General features: G+C 45.4%; 1 protein-coding gene across 1 annotated transcript; it reads right to left on the bottom strand.

Annotated features, from left to right (window-relative positions):
* Positions 1 to 2,221: 2,221 nt before the first annotated feature.
* LOC145352898 (lysozyme C-1-like) lies at positions 2,222 to 18,514 on the bottom strand. Its single transcript, XM_080203198.1, has 4 exons — positions 18,385 to 18,514; positions 10,824 to 10,997; positions 6,857 to 6,935; positions 2,222 to 2,288 (listed from the first exon to the last, which is right to left on the bottom strand). Exons 1-4 carry the CDS (start codon positions 18,512 to 18,514, stop codon positions 2,222 to 2,224), a joined length of 450 nt encoding a protein of 149 aa, XP_080059324.1.
* Between the last annotated feature and the right edge of the window lie 871 nt (positions 18,515 to 19,385).

Here is a 19,385-nt window from a genome sequence, read left to right as displayed (position 1 = left end):
CCTTCATTAATTCAAGGGGAATTAATGAAGGGCAATAAATGCTGTCCAAGCCAATGGAACCCACAACCCATGAATGAATTTTAAAAAAATTAACTTTCAAAAAGAAATTTGATGTATATTTGGAAAGGAAACGCTCAAAGGCAAGGGAAACCATGAGGAAGTCGGGATAAATGGATAACACTTTCAAAGAACCATTAGCAATGCAAATTTTTATTGTTCATTCCTGGAATGTGGGTGCTGCTGGTGAGAGTAGCACTGGCTCTCCATCCTTGTTGTCCTTCTGTGAGAAGTGAGTTAGTTCATGCAAAGGCCTGTTAAGCTTTGGCCACAATCTGCGGGCCTCAAGTCACATGTACACCAGACTGGATAAGGACAGCAGATTTGCTCCCCTGAAGGGTATCAGGGGTTTTTTACATTGTCGGATTTTCACCATTACTAATATGAAATACTTAATTCAGGTTTAATTAATAAATTGAATTTAAATTTGCCAAGTTCCGTAGTGGAATTCGAACCCAGGTCTCTGGGTTACGGTTCCACTGACATCCCACTATACTGTCAATTCCAGTAAGCCAAGTTGCTGCATGGGGTATTTTGTCATTCTATAAACTACAAACCTTTTAGTCAACATGTTTCATTTCACAATGGGCTGTGCATTTGCACTTTGATGAGATATATTGGGACTATCAGCTGTGCAAAATTGCATCCTTGTGTCCAACCTAAATTACCTCCCTCAAAATGGTGAGCAGGTGAGGTGTCTCGCAATCACTCTCCTGCCAGTTAGAAGCATAGAGAGTGATCCCGAGGGACTGAATAATGAACATGTGTGGCTAAGTGCAGGTTAACGTAATTTGAAAGGACAATCTCTCTCAGCCCTTTACAGGGTTCTGGCAGTGCATGGTCCTGCGTGGTCCTTGCATAGGGACCATCTTCCAAACTGGAGTTCTATGAGGATGTGTCTAGGGCGGTGGATAGAGGAGAGCCGGTGGATGTGGTCTTTCTAGATTTTCAGAAGGCGTTTGACAAAGTACCTCACAAGAGGTTATTGCAGAAGGTCGAGGGACATGGAGTTGGGGGTAGGGTGTTAGCGTGGATAGAGGATTGGCTGTCAAATAGGAGGCAGAGAGTGGGGGTCAACGGGTGCTATTCGGATTGGCGGATGGTGACTAGTGGAGTGCCCCAGGGGTCGGTGCTGGGGCCTCAGCTTTTTACCATTTATATAGATGATCTGGAGGAGGGAACCGAGTGTAGGGTGTCGAAATTTGCTGATGACACCAAGATTGGGGGAACGGCAAATTGTGCGGAGGGTGTGGAGAGTCTGCAGAAGGATCTAGATAGGCTGGGCGAATGGGCCAGGAAATGGCAAATGGAATTTAATGTTGGCAAGTGTGAGGTGGTCCACTTTGGTAGGAAGAATGGTAGGAAGGACTATTATTAACGGGGCGAAAAACTGCAGCAGGCGACGGTGCAGAGGGACCTCGGGGTCCTTGTGCATGAGTCGCAAAAACCCAGCTTGCAGGTGCAGCAGGTGGTCAGGAAGGCAAATGGGATGCTGGCCTTCATAGCGAGGGGGATTGAATATAAAAGTAGGGAGGTCTTGCTGCAGCTGTATAGGGCATTGGTGAGGCCGCAGCTGGAGTACTGTGTGCAGTTTTGGGCGCCGCACCTGCGCAAAGATATTTTGGCCCTGGAGGGAGTGCAGAGGAGGTTTACTAGGCTGATACCGGAGTTGAGGGGGTTGAGCTATGAGGAGAGGCTGAATAAACTAGGCTTGTACTCGTTAGAGTTTAGAAGAATGAGGGGAGATCTCATTGAGACGTATAAGATGATGAATGGGATGGATAGGATAGAGGTGGAGAGACTCTTCCCGCTCAAAAAAGACAGTAGGACTAGGGGGCACAGCCTCAAGATAAAAGGGGGGCGGTTTAGAACAGAGTTGAGGAGGAACTTCTTCACTTAAAGGGTGGTGAATCTCTGGAATTCTCTGCCCGTTGAAGTGGTGGAGGCTGCCTCGCTAAATATTTTTAAGACGCGGGTTGATGGGTTTTTGATAAGAGAGGGGATTAAGGGTAATGGGGAGAAAGCGGGAAAGTGGAACTGAGCAGCGACAGATCAGCCATGATCTTATTGAATGGCGGGGCAGGCTCGAGGGGCTAGATGGCCTACTCCTGCTCCTATTTCTTATGTTCTTATGTTCTTATGTTCAACAGGGTCTTTGACATCTTCATATACCACATCCAGACACAAAGTGTTCGAGATTTTTCCCACTGCATCTGAGCTTCCAGGCAACCCTGCAAAAGACAGATGACAATATTCCATCAACAGTCAGTCTCCAGATATTGACCAGCTCAAATTTGAATCTTTTTATTCTACTGCCCTTTAGTGACTCAACGCTGGCTCAGGTTCAGAAACTGGCTGATCCATTTCGTGACCTCCTATTCCATCTTCCAGTACAATCATACAAAATAGGAGCAGATGTAGGCCATTCGTCCCCTCAAGCCTGCTACACCATTTGTTAAGATCATGTTTGATCGACTTGTATTTCAAGTTCTACATTCTCATCTAACCCCCGATAACCTTTGCTCCCCTTGTCTAACAAGAATCTATCCACTTCCGCCTTACAAATATTCAATGACCCTGCCTCCACTGCCTTCTGAGGTAGAGAGTTCCTCCTCATGATCACCCTTTGGACCTCCTCAAACACTTCTCCTATTGATAGCTCTCTGTTCCCTTCTGTAAGCACTAAACAGTTACTGCATTAAATATAAATGCTTATCATTGAAACTGGCTACAAAATTCAAGACGAGGCATGGAATTTTCCTGTCTTAGGGTGAGCACAGCCAGAAAATCTCACCCCAGGCATTGGTTAGTTGACCAAGTTGATGCTAAACTAACTTCCAGATATCGTTCCTTCTTGCGCTTGGGATAGTTCAGGTTCTGATTGCGTTTACATAAACTCAGAGATTGCCCAGGAATCTCTTCCATTCAGATCTTCTTCCACAGTAACAAATACTTGCATTTACGTAGCACCCTTGGTTTGCAAGACCTCACAAGCGCTTCACAAGAGCGTTACCAAAGTCTGATGGCCAGTGATACAAGGAGAAAACCAGGGAGAGGTGTCTAAAGACTTGGTCAAGGAGGTAGGTTCTAAGGAACATTTCACAAGGGGAGAAAGAGAAGGAGCTGCAGAATGGTGGAAAATCCTGGATTTCCTCCACTTATCAACCAATCAGAACAACCTTTTCACTGGTGATTCTGCTCTACATTTATCACTGAGACCACCTTCCACAGCTCCAGCGCTCTTGTACAAGGCTTTTCACAAACTCAGCACATCTGAAAGGGTTTTATGCCAACAGGATGCAATTAAAGTGGAGCTGTTGTTGGAATTTAGGGAATGGTGAGGGATAGTAAAATATGTTTTCCTGAATTCCGCAAAGGCATATTTACTTCACATCTTGGGAGGCCTGTATTTTAAATAGCTCCAAATGCTCACTCTTTATTGTCCAATGGCACTCTTGGCATCATTACTTTCCCTAACTGTTTTTTTTAAATGGATATATTCACAGGATGTGATGTGGAGTTGCCGGCGTTGGACTAGGGTCAGCAAAGTAAGTAGTCTCACAATACCAGGTTAAGTCCAACAGGTTTATTTGGCAGCACGAGCTTTCGGAGCGCTGCTCCTTCATCAGGTGAGTCATTGTTGGACACCATCCAGGACAAAGTAGTTCAACCGATTGGCACCACATCCACCAGCTAAAACATTCACTCCCCCCCCTCCACCAATGCACAGCATGTACCATTGTTGCAGCAACTCACCAATGCACCAACTCACTTCGAGAACACCTTCCAATATTGGTTGTCCTTTCAAATTACGTGACTTGTACCATCTGGAAGACCAAAAGCAGCAGATGCATGGGAACACCACCACCTACAAGTTGGATGGTGTCCAACAGCGACTCACCTGATGAAGGGGCAGTGCTCCGAATGCTCGTGCTACCAAATAAACCTGTTGGACTTTAATCTGGTGTTGTGAGACTTTTTACTGTGCTTATGCCAGTCCAACGCCAGCAACTCCACATCGCATCCTGTGAATATATACATTTTAACCTGTTGGACTTTAATCTGGTGTTGTGAGACTGCATACTTCACAGGATGTGGGCATTGCTGGCTAGGCTGGCATTTATTGCCCATGTCCTTAAGAAGATGGTGGCATGCCACCTTAGTGCACGGCTGCTGTCCATGTGGTGCAGCTACACCCACAGGGAGGGAGATCCAGGATTTTGATCCGGCGATAGGGAAGGAACGGGGGTAGAGTTCTCTCTCAGGATGGTGAGTGCCTTGGAGAGGAACTTGCAGGTGGTGGTGTCCCCATGCGCCTGCTGCTTTTGATCTTCTAGATGGTGCTGGTCACGGGTCTGGGAGGTTTTCTCGAAGGAGCCTTGGTGAGTTGCTGCAGCAGGTACACACTGTGCATTGGTGGAGGGGGGGTGTGAATGTTTCAGATGGTGGATGTGGTGCCAATCGAGTGGATTACTTTGCTCTGGATGGTGTCGAGCTTCCTGAGTGCTGTTAGAGCTGCACCCACCCACTCAAACTCCTGACTAGTGCCTTGTAGATGGTGGACATGTTGTGGAGAGTCAGAAGGTGAACTACTCACCACAGGATCCTCAGTATCTGACTTGGTCTTATAACTACAGTTCGGGAGTCAGTTGGCTTTGCTGGCTAGACAGCTGGTGAGTGATGCAACAGCATGGGTTCAATCCCCGTACTGGCTGTGGTTATTCATGAAGGCCCTGCTTTCTCTACCTCACCACTTGCTTGAGCTGTAGTGATCTTCAGGCTAAATCATCACTTGTTAGTCACCCCCTTGAGGAGCAGAGCAGCCTCTGGTCATCTGGGACTTCTTCTATAATACAGTATCTATGTGTATCCAATTCAATTTCTTGTCAATGGTAACTCCCAGCAGTAGGGGAGTCAGTGATGGTAATGCCATGGAATGCCAAGGGGAGTTGATTGAATTCTCTTTTCTCTCGTCATTGCCTGGCACTTGTGTGGTGCAATGTTACCTGGCACTTATGAACCCAAGACTAAATATCCTCCAGGTCTTGTTGCTTCAGTATCTGAGGAGCTATCAATGGTGCTAAACACTGTGCAATCGTGAGAAAACTTCCCCACTTCTGACCTTCTGATGGACTGAAGGACATTGATGAAGCAGCTGTAGATGGTTGGGCCTAGGACACTACCCTGAGGAACTCCTGCAGTGATATCCTGGAGCTGAGATGTTTGATTTCTCTTTTTGTTGATATGATACCAACTGGCCCTAAAATTGTTGCGAGGAAAATTTCCTTGTTCATGCCATACATTCCTGTTCCCTTCAAACAATCTCAACTCTCTGGGAAGTCCAATCCAATCCAGCCCTGGAATAATTTCAGTGTGGTGGCAACCAAAGGAAGGGTCTGAGGTTACTAGGGCCAATCAGGGAGGCCCCACTGAGGTGTTGAAGGGTAGGTTTGCTGAGGATAAGGACACCATTTGGGATGGCCATTGAAGACCCCTCCTTTGGTTGCCATCATACTGATAACATGTCTGTGTGCATCGATGAGACTGTCTGCGAGAGATTAAATGTTTGTGTGTGTGTGTGTGTGTGTGTGTGAAAGTGTGGATGTTTGTATGCGTGTGTGTGTGTTGTGTGTGTGCGTATGTATGAGAGTATGAGTGTGTGTCTGTGTGAGTATGTGTGTGTGTCTGTGTGTGCGCATGTGTGAGTATGAGAGTGTGTGTGTGTATGAGTGTGTGTGTCTGTGTGTGTGAATGTGTGTGTGTGAGTGTGTGTTATGAGTGTGTGAGAGTCTGTGTGTGTGTGTTGTGTGCATGAGAAACAGTCTGTGTGTGTGTGTGAGAGAGGGAGATTCTGTGTGTGTGTACAAGTGTGTGTGAGAGAGAGTCTGTGTGTGTGTGTGTGTGTGTGTGTGTGTGTGTGTGTGTGTGTGTGTGTGTGTGTGTGTGTGTGTGTGTGTGTGTGTGTGGGTGGGTGATAGAGTCAGAGTATTTGTGTATGGGTTTAAGGATGCTCAAAAAGGAGGATCCCCAATCCTCCAGCAGAGCTCACTGGGGACTGCCCAGGTTTAACTTGTGATCTCTCCACAAAACAACTGGCTCCCAAAGCTGTGCAAAATGCCCACCCTGATAGGAGAAAGACCCTGACTAGCGACTAGCGAGGTTCAAACAGGATCTTGGCGGGCAGGACATGTGTTAAAAATCCTGGAACTCTCTCCCTAATTATACAGTGGGTGTACCTACACCACAGGGACTGCAGCGGCTCAAGGTGGCACCATCAACACTTTTCTCAAGGGGCAATGAGGATGGTAATTAAATGCTTCCCTAGCCAGCCGTGTCCACACACCATGAATGAACTCCGCCACTCTCACTCTCTCACATGCTCTGTTTCTGTCACTTTCTCTCATTCCCTCTCTATATTCTTCCCATTCAGATCATTCCGTCTCTTTTGTTAACGCTCTGCTATGACACAGTATTTCCCGTGTGCTGCCCTTCCCCGCTTGCTCCAACCTCTGCATTAACAGTTCAAGTCAGTCTCCTCCTGTCACGTAAATGTTACAGTCTCTCCAGGCTGAAATCGAGGAACTCTCCCTCCAATTCCTTCTGAAAAGCTGGGCTCTTGGGAACCTTCTTGCTAACTTCTGATTTGACTTCCTTCTTCTGTTACAATTTTCAATCTTGGGGCTAATCCATATGGAGCGTGGAGACTCCTTTCAATAAAATATTTTGGTTTTCCATCACGCCAACAAAATATATCAAAGGGTTTGTGAGAGGCAAAAGTAGAAAAGAGGGTTCTTTGTACCAGGCTGACATTCCAGGGTGCAACTTGACGATAGACTTCACGCACTTAATGTCATCAGTCAGGTCGTCATCTAGAAAAGCTGCAATAAAAACATGTTAAATATTAGAGAGCATAAAAGGAGTTGGGAAGAATTGAACTTAAGTCACGCATTTCAAGGCCTAATCAAAGCACTTTACAGTTCATGAAGTATAGTCACGAATGTAATGTACAAAATGAACAGCTAAGCCTGGGTCGGATGCTCTTTCAGAGAATCGGTGTAGACTCGATGGGCTGAATGGTCTCCTTCTGCACTGTAGGAGTTCTATTGGAATCTATGGGTGGAATTTTCAGGTCCCTGTCCCCCACAGGAATCGTAGCAGGTGGGACATGGCCCATACAAAGGACTGTTGACCTCGGTTGAATTTTGTGGTCTTGGGGTGAACGCGACTGAAAAATCCTGTCCTATGGCTCTAATTTTCCCCCTGATATTAATGTGCTGATAATCTATTTTTACTAGCTATAGTTGAGGGGTAAATATTGACCGGGACACCAGGGTGAACTCTTTAGGTCTTCTCTGAAATAGCTCCTGCAGCAGGAACACTAATGACTCATCCGGGCAGGGTTTTCCGGCTATTGTCCCGGACCACTCTTCCCACAGACTCCCTGCCATAGGTTCCCCAGCGGTGGAGAGTGCGAACAATGGTATGCTCAATGGCCAGCCACCTCCATCTCCACAAAACAGCCATGTGGGTATGGACAATCCTCTCCAGTACCTCTGATAGTTCTCCCTCAGTGCTGCACTAGGGTGTTAGCAGAGACAAGGGCGATGCCCATTGAGTCATGGCCAGTACTTGCTTTCTCAGGTGAGAAAGCTCCAGGTGGTCTCCAAGAAACCAATGTAGTAATACCCACCAATGGTCCCTTCATCAATTAACCTTCCAACATTAAATCTGGTACTGCCTTCAGCTTTATTTACAACACTTGGCATCTAAGATAGTGGTGGTGGAACAAGCACTGTGCCATAGGGATTGATGCTGGGGCCTTGACGTTTTACAATTTATACAAATGACTCAGATGAAAGGGCAGAAGGCATAGTTGCTAAATTTGCTGATAATATAAAGAAAAGTAGGAGTGTGAATTGTGAAGAGGACATAAGGAGAATACAGGAAGATTTATATAGATTAAGTGAGTGGGCAAAGGTTTAACAGATATCGTATAATGTGGGAATGAGTAAAACGGACAATTTTGGAGGAAGAATGAAAACGAAGACTATTATCTAAATAGAGTGAGAGCTCTGAGTTACAGAGGGATCTGAGTGTCCTAGTGTATCTGTCACAAAAGGCTAGCATGCAGGTACAGCAACTAATTGGGAAAGTTACTAGAATCTTATTTATTTATTGCCAGGGAAATTGAATGCAAAAGTAGGGAGATAAAAACAAGATACTGCGGATGCTGGAATCTGAAACAAAAACAGCTGGAAAACCTCAACGGGTCTGACAGCATCTGTGGAGAGAGAATAGAGCCATCGTTTTGAGTCTGGATGACCTTTCATCACAGCTAAAGGAGGTAGGACTAGGGGGCACAGCCTCAAGATAAAGGGGAGGCGGTTTAGAACGGAGTTGAGGAGGAACTTCTTCACTCAAAGGGTGGTGAATCTCTGGAATTCTCTGCCCGTTGAAGTGGTGGAGGCTGCCTCGCTAAATATTTTTAAGAAGCGGGTTGATGGGTTTTTGATAAGAGAAGGGATTAAGGGTTATGGGGAGAGGGCGGGAAAGTGGAACTGAGCCACAACAGATCAGCCATGATCTTATTGAATGGCGGGGCAGGCTCGAAGGGCTAGATGGCCTACTCCTGCTCCTATTTCTTATGTTCTTATGTTCTTATGTTATGACTCAGGAATGCAGAGCACTGGTGAGGTGACATCTGGTCTTCTTACTTAAAGAGGGGTGTAAATGTGTTGGAAGCAGTTCTGGCTTACCAGGCTCTTAGCTGGGGCTAGACTTGTATCCACTTGAAGAGTAAGAGGCAACTTGATCAGAACATTTAAGTTCCTGAGGGGTATTGAACCAGGGGCCACTGTCTAAAATTAAGAGGTCACTTATTTAAGACAGCGATGAAAATTATTTTCTCTCAGAGGGTGTTGAGTCTTTGAAACTTTCTTCCTCAAAAGGCTGTGGCAGTGTAAAGATTTGAGGCAGCTGTAGATAGATTGTGGATAAGAAAAGGGCTGAAAGATTATTGGGAGTAGGCAGGTACATGGAGTTGAAGTGACTATCAGATCAGCCATAACCTTACTGGGATTGGTGGCGTGGTGGACAGTGAGGAAGGTCATCTCCAATTGCAGCGGGATCTTGATCAATTGGGCCAGGGGGCTGACGAATGGCAGATGGAGTTTAATTTAAACAATGCGAGTTAATGAATTTTGGTAGATTGAACCAGGACAGGACTTACTCAGTTAATGTAGGGCACTGGGGAGAGTTACAGAACAAAGAGGTCTCGGGATGCATGTTCATAGCTCCTTGAAAGCGGAGTCACAGTTGAACAGAGTGGTGAAGAAGGCATTCGGTATACTTGGTCTCATCAGTCAGAACATTGAATACAGGAGTTGGAACATCTTGTTGAAGTTGTACAAGATATTGATAAGTCCACACTTGGAATAATGTGTGCAATTCTGGTCACCTTATTATAGAAAGGATATTTATTAAACTAGAAAGAATGCAGAAAAGATTTACTAGGATGCTACTGGGACTTGATGGATTGAGTTATAAGGAGAGGCTGGATAGACTGGGACTTTTTTCTCTGGAGCATAGGAAGCTGAAGGGTGAACTTGTAGAGGTCTATAAAATAATGAGGGGCACAGACAAGGTAGATAGTCAATATCTTTTCCCAAAGGTAGGGGAGTCTAAAACTAGAGAGCATAGGTTTAAGCTGAGAGGGGAGAGATACGGAAGTGTCCAGAGGAGCAATTTTTTCACACAGAGGGTAGTGAGTGTCTGGAACAAGCTGCCAGAGGTAGTAGTAGAGGTGGGTACAATTTTAACTTTTAAAAAGAATTTAGATAATTACATGGGTACGATGGGTATAGAGGGATATGGGCCAAATGCGGGCAATTGGGATTAGTTTAGGGGTTTCAAAAAAAAAGGCAGCATGGACAAGTGGGGCTGAAGGGCCTGTTTCCATGCTGTAAACCTCTATGACTCTATGTTCAAAGGGCAGTTGAGAGTCAACCACATTGCTGTAGCTCTGGAGTCACATGTAAGCTTGACCAGGTAAGGATGGCAGATTTCCTTCCCTGAAGGCCATTAGTGAACCAGATGGATTTTTTTCAACATCTGACAATGGTTTCACGGTCAAACCATTCTGAATTTCAGATAATTTTTATAATTTAGGGTGGCACGGTGGCACAGTGGTTAGCGCTGCTGCCTCACAGCGCCAAGGACCCAGGTTGAATTCCTGACTTGGGTCACCATCTGCATGTTCTCCCCATATCTGCATGGGTTTCCTCCAGGTGCTCCGGTTTCCTCCCACATTCTGAAAGACGTGCTGGCTAAGTGCATTGACTCGAACAGGTGCCGGACTGTGGTGAGTAGGGGAATTTCACAGTAATTTCATTGCGGTGTTAATGTCAGCCTTACTTGTGACTAATAAATAAACTTTATTGAATTCAAATTGTAGTATCTGCTGTGGTGGGATTCAAATCCAGGTCCCCAGAGCTGAGTTTCTGGATTAATGGTTTAGCGATAATAAAACTAGGCCATCATTGCTTCCCTCTGCGCACAGGAGGTCTGTTGGAACCCAATTGTGCATTATTCCAAGCTCCAGGACAACCCTGGAAAGTTGGCAACCCCGTCAGCAACTGAGAAAGATGGACTTGGGGGGGAGGTGGTGAAATCAGTCCAGTGGAAGATCATTTTGTTTTCAACGGGATTAGCATTGAACAACATTCAAAAACTTGTGATTGATTTGAACTTGGCCAACATTGGTCTACCTGAGCAGCTTCTGCCGCAGTTCCTCTTGGAGACGGGAGTGTCCGTGTCCAGGCACCACCAGAAACTGTTGATCTGGAACATGCCGCAATCCATCGACAAGACTTTTCCGTTGGCCCACTCAAGGTGGACAGCCGCCGAGTTGTAAGAGCTTTCATAGAAAGCTGTACAAACATCTGGAAATCAGAGCCAAAACAAGTACAAATTATAAGACGAAGCAGGGCAGAATTTTAACTGCCAAAGCGAATGAGGCCCAATGCAAGCAGAGCGGTTTCAAATTCCTGAAACGTGCCTGCGTGTGAGAAAACCGCCAGGATCTCACCCACTTCCAGCCTGGTTACGGGCCCGTAAGCTGTCAACTCTGCCACCTCAATAGATAAACGTCAAATTAATTGTGCTACAACCCGGCCTTCTGGCTTGAACATGTGTGTCTCAGGTTGACTGGCCATGATAAATTGCCCCTTTGGGACTAAGGGGGATTTGGAGGGTAAATATGTGGGGTTACAGGGATAGGGCCTGGGTGGGATTGTCGTTGGTGCAGGCTCGATGGGCCGAATGGCCTCATTCTGCATTGTAGATCCTGTGATTCTATGTTTGATGCACAAGGTTTCCCAAGCTCTATGGAATTTGTTAAAGTCAGTCAAGGGACGCAGCCGGAGTCCATGTTTGATGAGACTGACAGGTTGGGAAGCTTTCAAAGATTTGGACTGAATCGCAGTTTCATTTGGAAGGATTTGTGCTCCGAGGAACTCCGAGGGCGTGGTTCCACTGCCTTGCCAATGATTTTGTTTTTCAACTTTTTGAAAGCCATTTCACTCCCCTCAGACTCTATCCATTCTGAGCTGACCTTCTCTGCTGCTCGCCTTCTCTGAAGCTTTAGCAACATGGAAACATGGAAACTAGAAGCAGGAGTAGGCCATTCAGCCCTTCGAGCCTGCTCTGCCATTCATTTTGATCATGGCTGATCATCAAATTCAATATCCTGATCCTGCCTTCCTCCCCGCCTACCCTGGATCCCTTTAGCCCCAAGAGCGATTAACTAATCCCTTCTTGAAATCAGGTAATGTTTTGGCCTTGACTACGTTCTGTGGAGCTCAATGTACAGCTACAGCGTCGATGTGGAACAAAAGAGGCAGCAACAGCAATGTCAACAGCACCAGAAGCAACAGTAAGGTTGTTAAAACAACAGCCAGCTTGAAACAACAGCCAGCTTCTGCACAGGTAAATGCCACTTCACAGGACAGAGAGGATGAACACAGGGCTCCAGCCCAAAGCAGGTGGTAGCCCCAGGTAAACGTGTCGCCATCGCTTTAAATGTGTCACCGTCGCTTTAAATGTGTCGCTGTCTCTTTAAATGTGTCGCCGTCGCTTTAAATGTGTCACTGCCGCTTTAAATGTGTCGCCGTCGCTTTAAATGTGTCGCTGTCTCTTTAAATGTGTCACCGTCGCTTTAAATGTGTCGCCGTCGCTTTAAATGTGTCATTTCTTTTGACTAAACTGTCAGCAACTGCCAACTTCCTTTTTGTGTTTATCCAGTGCTTTTGAAGTTTTGGCGTGAACCTGGCTGTTTGTTTTTGAACGGTTAAAACCTCACTTCTATTCAGAGGATAGCGACCCTCTTGGCGATTCCTGCCGTATTTCTTTCCTTGGTCTCCTGGAGAATCTGTTTTCTCTGATGTGCTGATTCCTCCATCAACTTCACTGGAAGATCCAGCTCCGAGTTTTGTTTTTTTTTCCAAAACCTTTTAACTTCTCCTTTTCAGAAAGGCTGAGGATCTCTCTTTGAAAACCTTCCCTGTTTGAAGTCCAGCAGTGCAGTGTTTGCTATTCCCCGCAGGCTCTGCTCCAACATCAGGAGCTTGTCAGTCTCATCCTCTTGATTTTCCTGTGCTTCTGGATGCCTCCTGTTGCTCACATTGGCCTTTTCATATTTCTTTTAACTCAAAGCACTGCTTTCTGTGCTCCCAGCTTCATCAAAAAACTTTGCAGCAACTCGGTTCCATTTTAGTTTAGGTTCCATTTCCCCCTCAATGCAAAGTCACAGCTCTTGCTTCTGGGGGTTATTTTCTCTTAGTTTTCTCTTCTAAACCCTTGACTGTACTGGCCAATCCAGGTTTGCTCTGCATCCATCCTTCAGAATCTGATAAAATCTCAAATAGTTCCACTCACACACAAAGGAGCATTCAGGTAAGTATTTTCCTTCAGACTTTGATTAAAACAGGATACTCACAGGTGTCGGGCCAGAGGCAGTGTCAAGATAATTTATCCTCGTCGCCAGTAGTAATGATGTATATTCACAGGCTTCATCAGAAACACGAAAGGTATTTATTAATAAGAAAATCTATACAAAGACCAGCAGCCCACCCAACTTTCTTAACTCCTACATGTCTTCTGCCTAAGAGAGGACTCCATCCTCGGGGTGATTACTCACTCTCAGTCCCAATTGGTCCCCCAAGCTAGGTGACCCTTTCTTTGCCATATTGCCCTTAAAGGGGCAATCTCCAAAGCCCTCCCCCTTTAATTCCTTCATACAATCTTCAATAACTTAGTTACTCAGTCCTAAATTCTAATGAAACATTATACACAGGCAATTAATTACTAAAATGTAAAAGTTTTTTACAGGTTATTTATTAGTCACAAGTAGGCTTACATTAATACTGCAATGAAGGTACTGTGAAAATCCCCAAGTTGCCACACTCCGGTTCCTGTTCGGGTACACAGAGGAAGAATTTAGCGTGACCAATTCACCTAACCTGCAAATCTTTGGACTGTGGCAGGAAATCGGAGCACCCGGAGGAAACCCACACAGATACGGGGAGAATGTGCAAATGCCCTACAGACGGTGACCCAAGTCAGGAATTGAACCCGGGTCCCTGGTGCTGTGAGACAGCAGTGCTAACCACTGTGCCACCGTGCTACCCTACCTCCTTCCATGGAGACCCTCTTCCTTTGTGTTGACCTTAAAGGAACAATCACCACAAACAGCACAGCGGCACAGCAAAATGACCACTGACTATTGGTGGATGGGTGGATTTAAACAAAGAAGGCTGAGGGATGGGATCCAAAGTGGCAGGACAACAAGTGAGCAGGAGATGGAAGGTGAAAGTCAACAGATTAAACAGTCAATCGAAAAACAATGCTGCAGGAGGGAGGAAACATAAAAAGACAAAATGTACACAGAAATCTGGAGTCAGTATTAGAGATAAGGCTCAATGTTACCAGGGATCAACAAATAAGGACAGAGTGAGAGAAAGACAAACCAGTAAGACTTATCTGAAGGCCTTACACCTACATGCCCGCAGCATTCGAAACAAAATTGATGGGCTGACATCACAAATATTGGCAAACAGGTCTGACCCGGTGGGGATTAATCAAATGTGGCTACAAGAAAATCAGGACTGGGAGTCGAATGTCCAAGGATATTCAAGAATTCTGGAAGGACAGGTGACAAGGAGTACGAAGTGGAGTTGCTCTGTTGGTTAAGGATGACATCAAGGCTGTACTCAGAAATGATAATGGCGCTGGAGACAAAGGTTTGAGTCAGTCTGGGTAAAAATAGGAAACAAGGAAACACATCACTAGGAATCATTTACAATCCCCCAAACAGAACAGTAGAAGTAGGGCACAGTATAAATCAGGAAATGAGGAGGGTTTCATGGATGGCATGGTGGCACAGCACTTCTGACTCACAGCTCCAGAGACCCGGGTTTGATTTCCAGCTTGGATTTGTGCAGAGTTTGCACATCCTCCCCGTATCTAAGTGGGTTTCCTCCCACAGTCCAAAGATGTGTCGGTTAGGTTGATTAGCCATGCTAAATTAACCCTAGTTTCGGAGAGATCAGCAGGTTAAATATGTGGAGTTACGACGATAGGGCTTGGGTGAGATTGTAGTCAGTGCAGTCTCAATGGGCCAAATGGCCTTCTTTGTATTGTAGGGATTCTATGGAAAAGGGCACATTGCAATTATGGGTGACTTTGACATGCATAATGACTGGATTAACTAACTTGGCAAGTATAGCCTTAAGGAAGGATTCATGGAGTGTATGAGGGGTTATTTCTTAGAGCAGCATGTTACGGAGCCAACCAGAGAGCTGGCTGCTTTACATCTGATATCATCTAATGAGGAAGGGTTGATTCATGGTCTTTTGGTGAAGGATCCACTTAGAAGGAGTGATCACAGCATGATAGAATTTCAAATTCAGATTGGAATTGAGAGGACAGAATCACACACTCGAGTTTTAGCATTCAGCAAGGATAATCATGCAGGCCTAAGGAAAGAAATGGCCCAAATGGACTGGGCAAAAATATTAAAAGGGAGGACAATGGAAGAACACTGGCAGTTGTTTAGATAGTAAGGACATCTCAACGAAGGTACATTCCTGGGAGAAAGTGGAATTGCAAAAGGGTGAAAAATCATCCATAGTTAAATAAGGAAATTGAGGATAACATAAGGGCAAAATCAAGGGCTTATAATACCGCAAAGGTTAGTGGCAGTGTGGAGGATTGGGAGAACTTCAAACACCAATAAAAGGTGACTGAATGCAATATCAAAAATGCTAAAATGCACCATGAAAGGAAGACAGCTGAAAACATAAACACTGACACTAAAAGTTTCTACAAGTCCATAAAAAGGAAGAGATTAGTGAAAGCAGATGCTGGCCCTTTAGAGAATGGAAATGATGGGGCGATAATAGGAAACTCGGATGGCAGAGGCACTAAACCAATACTTTGTCTTCACAGTAGAAGATAATAATTCTGTCCCAAAAACTGCCGTTGATACAGTGGAATTTGGTGAAATTACTATAACCAGGGGGAAGGTACTCAGTAAACTGAAGGGTTTAGAAGTAGGTAAGACCCTGGGACCTTATGACCTACACCTTAGGGTGTTAAAGGAAGCGACAGCAGAAATAGTGGATGCATTAGTTATGATATTCAAAACTTCCTTGGATTCTGGAAAGGTACCGGTGGACTGGAAACATGTTAATGTGAGACCCTTATTCAAGAAAGGAGAAAGGGAAAAGGTGGGAAACTGTAGACCAATCAGCTTGACCTTTGTGTTGGGAAAGTTGCTGGAGTCAATCATTAAACAGGAGGTGACTGAGCTTCTGGAAAAGCAAAACTCAATTCACCAGTGTCAGCACGGTTTTGTGAAGGGCAAATCTTGTTTGGCAAACCTGCTAGAGTTCTTTGGGGATGTAACCTGCAAGGTAGATAATGGGAATCCTGTGGAAGTGATCTATCTGGATATCCAGAAGGCATTTGATAAGGTGCCACACAAGAGGTTGATCCAGAAGGTTAGGTCCCACGGGGCTGGGGGTGGAGTAGTGGCTTGGATTGAGGATTGGCTGACTGATAGAAAGCAGAAGGTGGGATAAATGGGTCCTTCTTCAGTTGGCAATCTGTAACTAGTGGGATCTCGCAGGGTTTAGCTCTTGGACCAATTATTTACAAGCAGGGACAGAGTGCAACATTGCAAAATCTGCTGATGACACGAGAATAGGTGGGAAAGCAGGCCGTCATGACGAGATAAAAAATTTACAAATGGATATGGGCAACATGACAGCTCAGTGACTATCACTGTTTGCTGTGCAGATACATGGATATGAGCCAGTGTCTGTGGGAGTTTGCACATTCTCCCCGTGCTTGCGTGGGTTTTCTCCAGGTGCTCCGGTTTCCTCGCACACCCCAAAAACGTGCTCTTCGGCTAATTGGTGTTAACAAATTGTCCCTAAATTAGTCTTCCCTCAATCATTCCCAATAGGCGTAGACAAAGGTCATAGGTAGAAGAGGGCACTCACAATGTTAAAATGGCGGCACGGGCTCGTTGGGCCGAAGGGCCTGTTTCCCGTGCTGCGTTGTTCTTTGTTCTTTGTATATTGACAGCTTAGGGGAATGGATCAGAACCTGGAAGATGGAGTTTAATGTGGATAAATGTGAGGTTATCCATTTTGGCCAGAAAGATAAAAGTGCAGATTACTATTTAAATGGGAAACAGATTCAAAAGGTGTCTATGCAGAGGGTTCTGGGTGTCCTTGACCATGAGTCTCAGGAAGTGGGTATGCAGATGCAGAACATTATAAGGAAGGCAAATGGAATTTTGACATTTATTGCAAAAGATCTAGAATATAAAAGTAGACAATTGTATCAGGCATTGGTGAGACCCCACTTGGAGTACTATGTTTAGTTTTGGTCACCTTCTTTGAGGAAGGATGTGGTGGCGTTGGAGGCGGTTCAGAAGAGGTTCACTGCATTGATTCCAGGTTTGAAGGAGCTGTCGTATGAGGATCGGTTAAGTAGCTTGGGTTTGTATTCACTGGAGTACAGAGGTATGAGGGAGGGTTTGATAGAAGTATATAAAATGTTTAATGGGATTGATAAAGTAAATATTAACCAAATGTTCCTGTTTCTGGAACAGTCTAGGACAAGAGGTCATAGTTGTAAAGTAAGAGAGGGGGAAGTTCAAGACAGAGGTAAGGAGAAGCTACTTCTCACAGAGGGTTATGAATCTATGAAACTCACTGCCCCAGAGTGCAGTGGATGCAAAATCAATCAATTGATTCAAGAAAGAGATAGACAAATATTTGATCAAAAGCGGGAACAAGGGCAATGGGGAAACTAGGATGAGCTGGAGATCAGCCATGATCATATAGAACCACAGCAAAACCCATGGTGTAGGCACTCCCATAGTGCTGTTAGGGAGGGAGTTTCAAGGTTTTGGTTCAATGATGATGACGGAATGGTGAGATATTTCCAAATCAGGGTCATGCAGGTCTTTACCCAGAGGGTGGTGAGGGATTGGAATGCCCTGCCTGCTGCGGTTGTAAATGTGCCTAGTTTGGGGGCGTTTAAGAGATCCGTGGATAGGTTTATGGACGAAAAGGGATTGGTTTAGGTTAGTGGGTCATTGTTTTTTAACTGGTCGGCGCAACATCGTGGGCCGAAGGGCCTGTTCTGCGCTGTAATGTTCTATGTTCTATGTTCTATGCATGACTCGGGCGGGGTGGGGGGGGAATGGAATGTGGGGTGGGGGCAGCGGGGGAGGGGGGACCAGGAGGCAATGGTTATTCCCATGCAACTATTTGTCTCATCCTTCAAGGAAGTGAGGGTCAGAGGTTCAGGAGGTGTGGTCAACGAAATCTTGATGCCTTGAAGATGGTACACATGGCCGCTGCAATGTGGTGTTGCTTGAGAGGATTCTCTGTGTACAATTCTGCACAAGGGTGTTTGTTGGGCCACTTGAGTTGAGCGACATGTCGGATGAGTGAAACATTTTCCAGAATATACGCTTTAGAACTAAACAAGACAGCAGTGTTAGAGCAGCATTCTGATTAACCAGTATACATTTGTTAACACTGACAGGGTATCGATTCTACAAATAGTGGCCACTTCCATCATCATGCCATCTAACTATTGTATATATATATATAAAAAATGTCCTCAGAATCCCAAATTTGTTACCCACGAACCACGTGAATGTCATTCAAAGCAGTCAGACCAAGTGGCAATGTTATTAGGATGAAATAGGGCATCAGTATTTGACAATGTTCAGCAAGCGGAACTCACAATTGTTCAGGCTGTACCCTTCGTAACCATCCAGTCCATTATTCTTCAGAAGGCGAACTACCTCACACCTTTCAAAGACTTTGGAGTTTGCCATCATGAGGAGAGTGCTGAGTATTAGAAGGGTCTTCATTCTGATGGCGTTGACTTTGGTCGGAGTCCCTTAGACAATTCTGCTCTTCTGTAGCAGGGTATTTTTGATCAGCAGTCACCTCAAGCTCGATTCTGAGGAGGAAACAAAAAGCGATCAATCCGGCAACTTAACTATAATGTGAACCCCATTCCCCCACCATGATCCTACACAGATCTTCAGTGGTTCAGGTGTTCCCTTATCTCATGTTTTAGTGAGCTGATATTCGCCTAATCCCTGCATATGCATTAATAGGTGAAAAACAGCTCAGCATGACTCCTTCTAGAATCATAGAAGCCCTACAGTGCAGAGGAAGCCATTGGCCCACCGAGTCTGCATTGATCACAGTCCCACCCAGGGCCTATTCCCGTCAACCCACATATTTGCCTCGCTAATCCCTCTAATTTACACATCCCAGGACCCTAAGGGGAAATACACTGTCAAAGCACACTTCTAAATACACCTTCCAACAGAAAATGTTGGAAAATCTCAGCAGGTCTGATGACATCTGTGGGAGGGAGTAGAGCCAATGTTTTGAGTCTAGATGACTCTGACAAAGGGGGCACAAGTTCAAGGTAAGGAGATAATGGTTCAGCGGAGATGTGTGGGGGAAGTTTTTTGCACAGAGTGTGACGGGGACCTAGAATGCCCTGCTAAGTGAGGCGGTTGAGGCAGACACATTAGCCACGTTTAAGACTTATCTGGATAAACACATGAACAGACGGAGAATGGAGGGATACAGGCAATTGGTGCAGGCCTGGAGGGACAAACGGCCTGTTCCTGAGCTGTACTGTTCTTTGTTCTTTGTCCAAGGGTCAGCTAGACTCGAAACATTGGCTCTATTCTCTCTCCACAGATGCTGTCAGACCTGCTG

The sequence above is a fragment of the Carcharhinus amblyrhynchos genome, chromosome 15, assembly GCF_965287045.1.
Source record: "Carcharhinus amblyrhynchos chromosome 15, sCarAmb.v2.hapA, whole genome shotgun sequence".
Classification (NCBI taxonomy): domain Eukaryota; kingdom Metazoa; phylum Chordata; class Chondrichthyes; order Carcharhiniformes; family Carcharhinidae; genus Carcharhinus; species Carcharhinus amblyrhynchos.
This window is presented reverse-complemented; position numbering and strand designations above follow the sequence as displayed.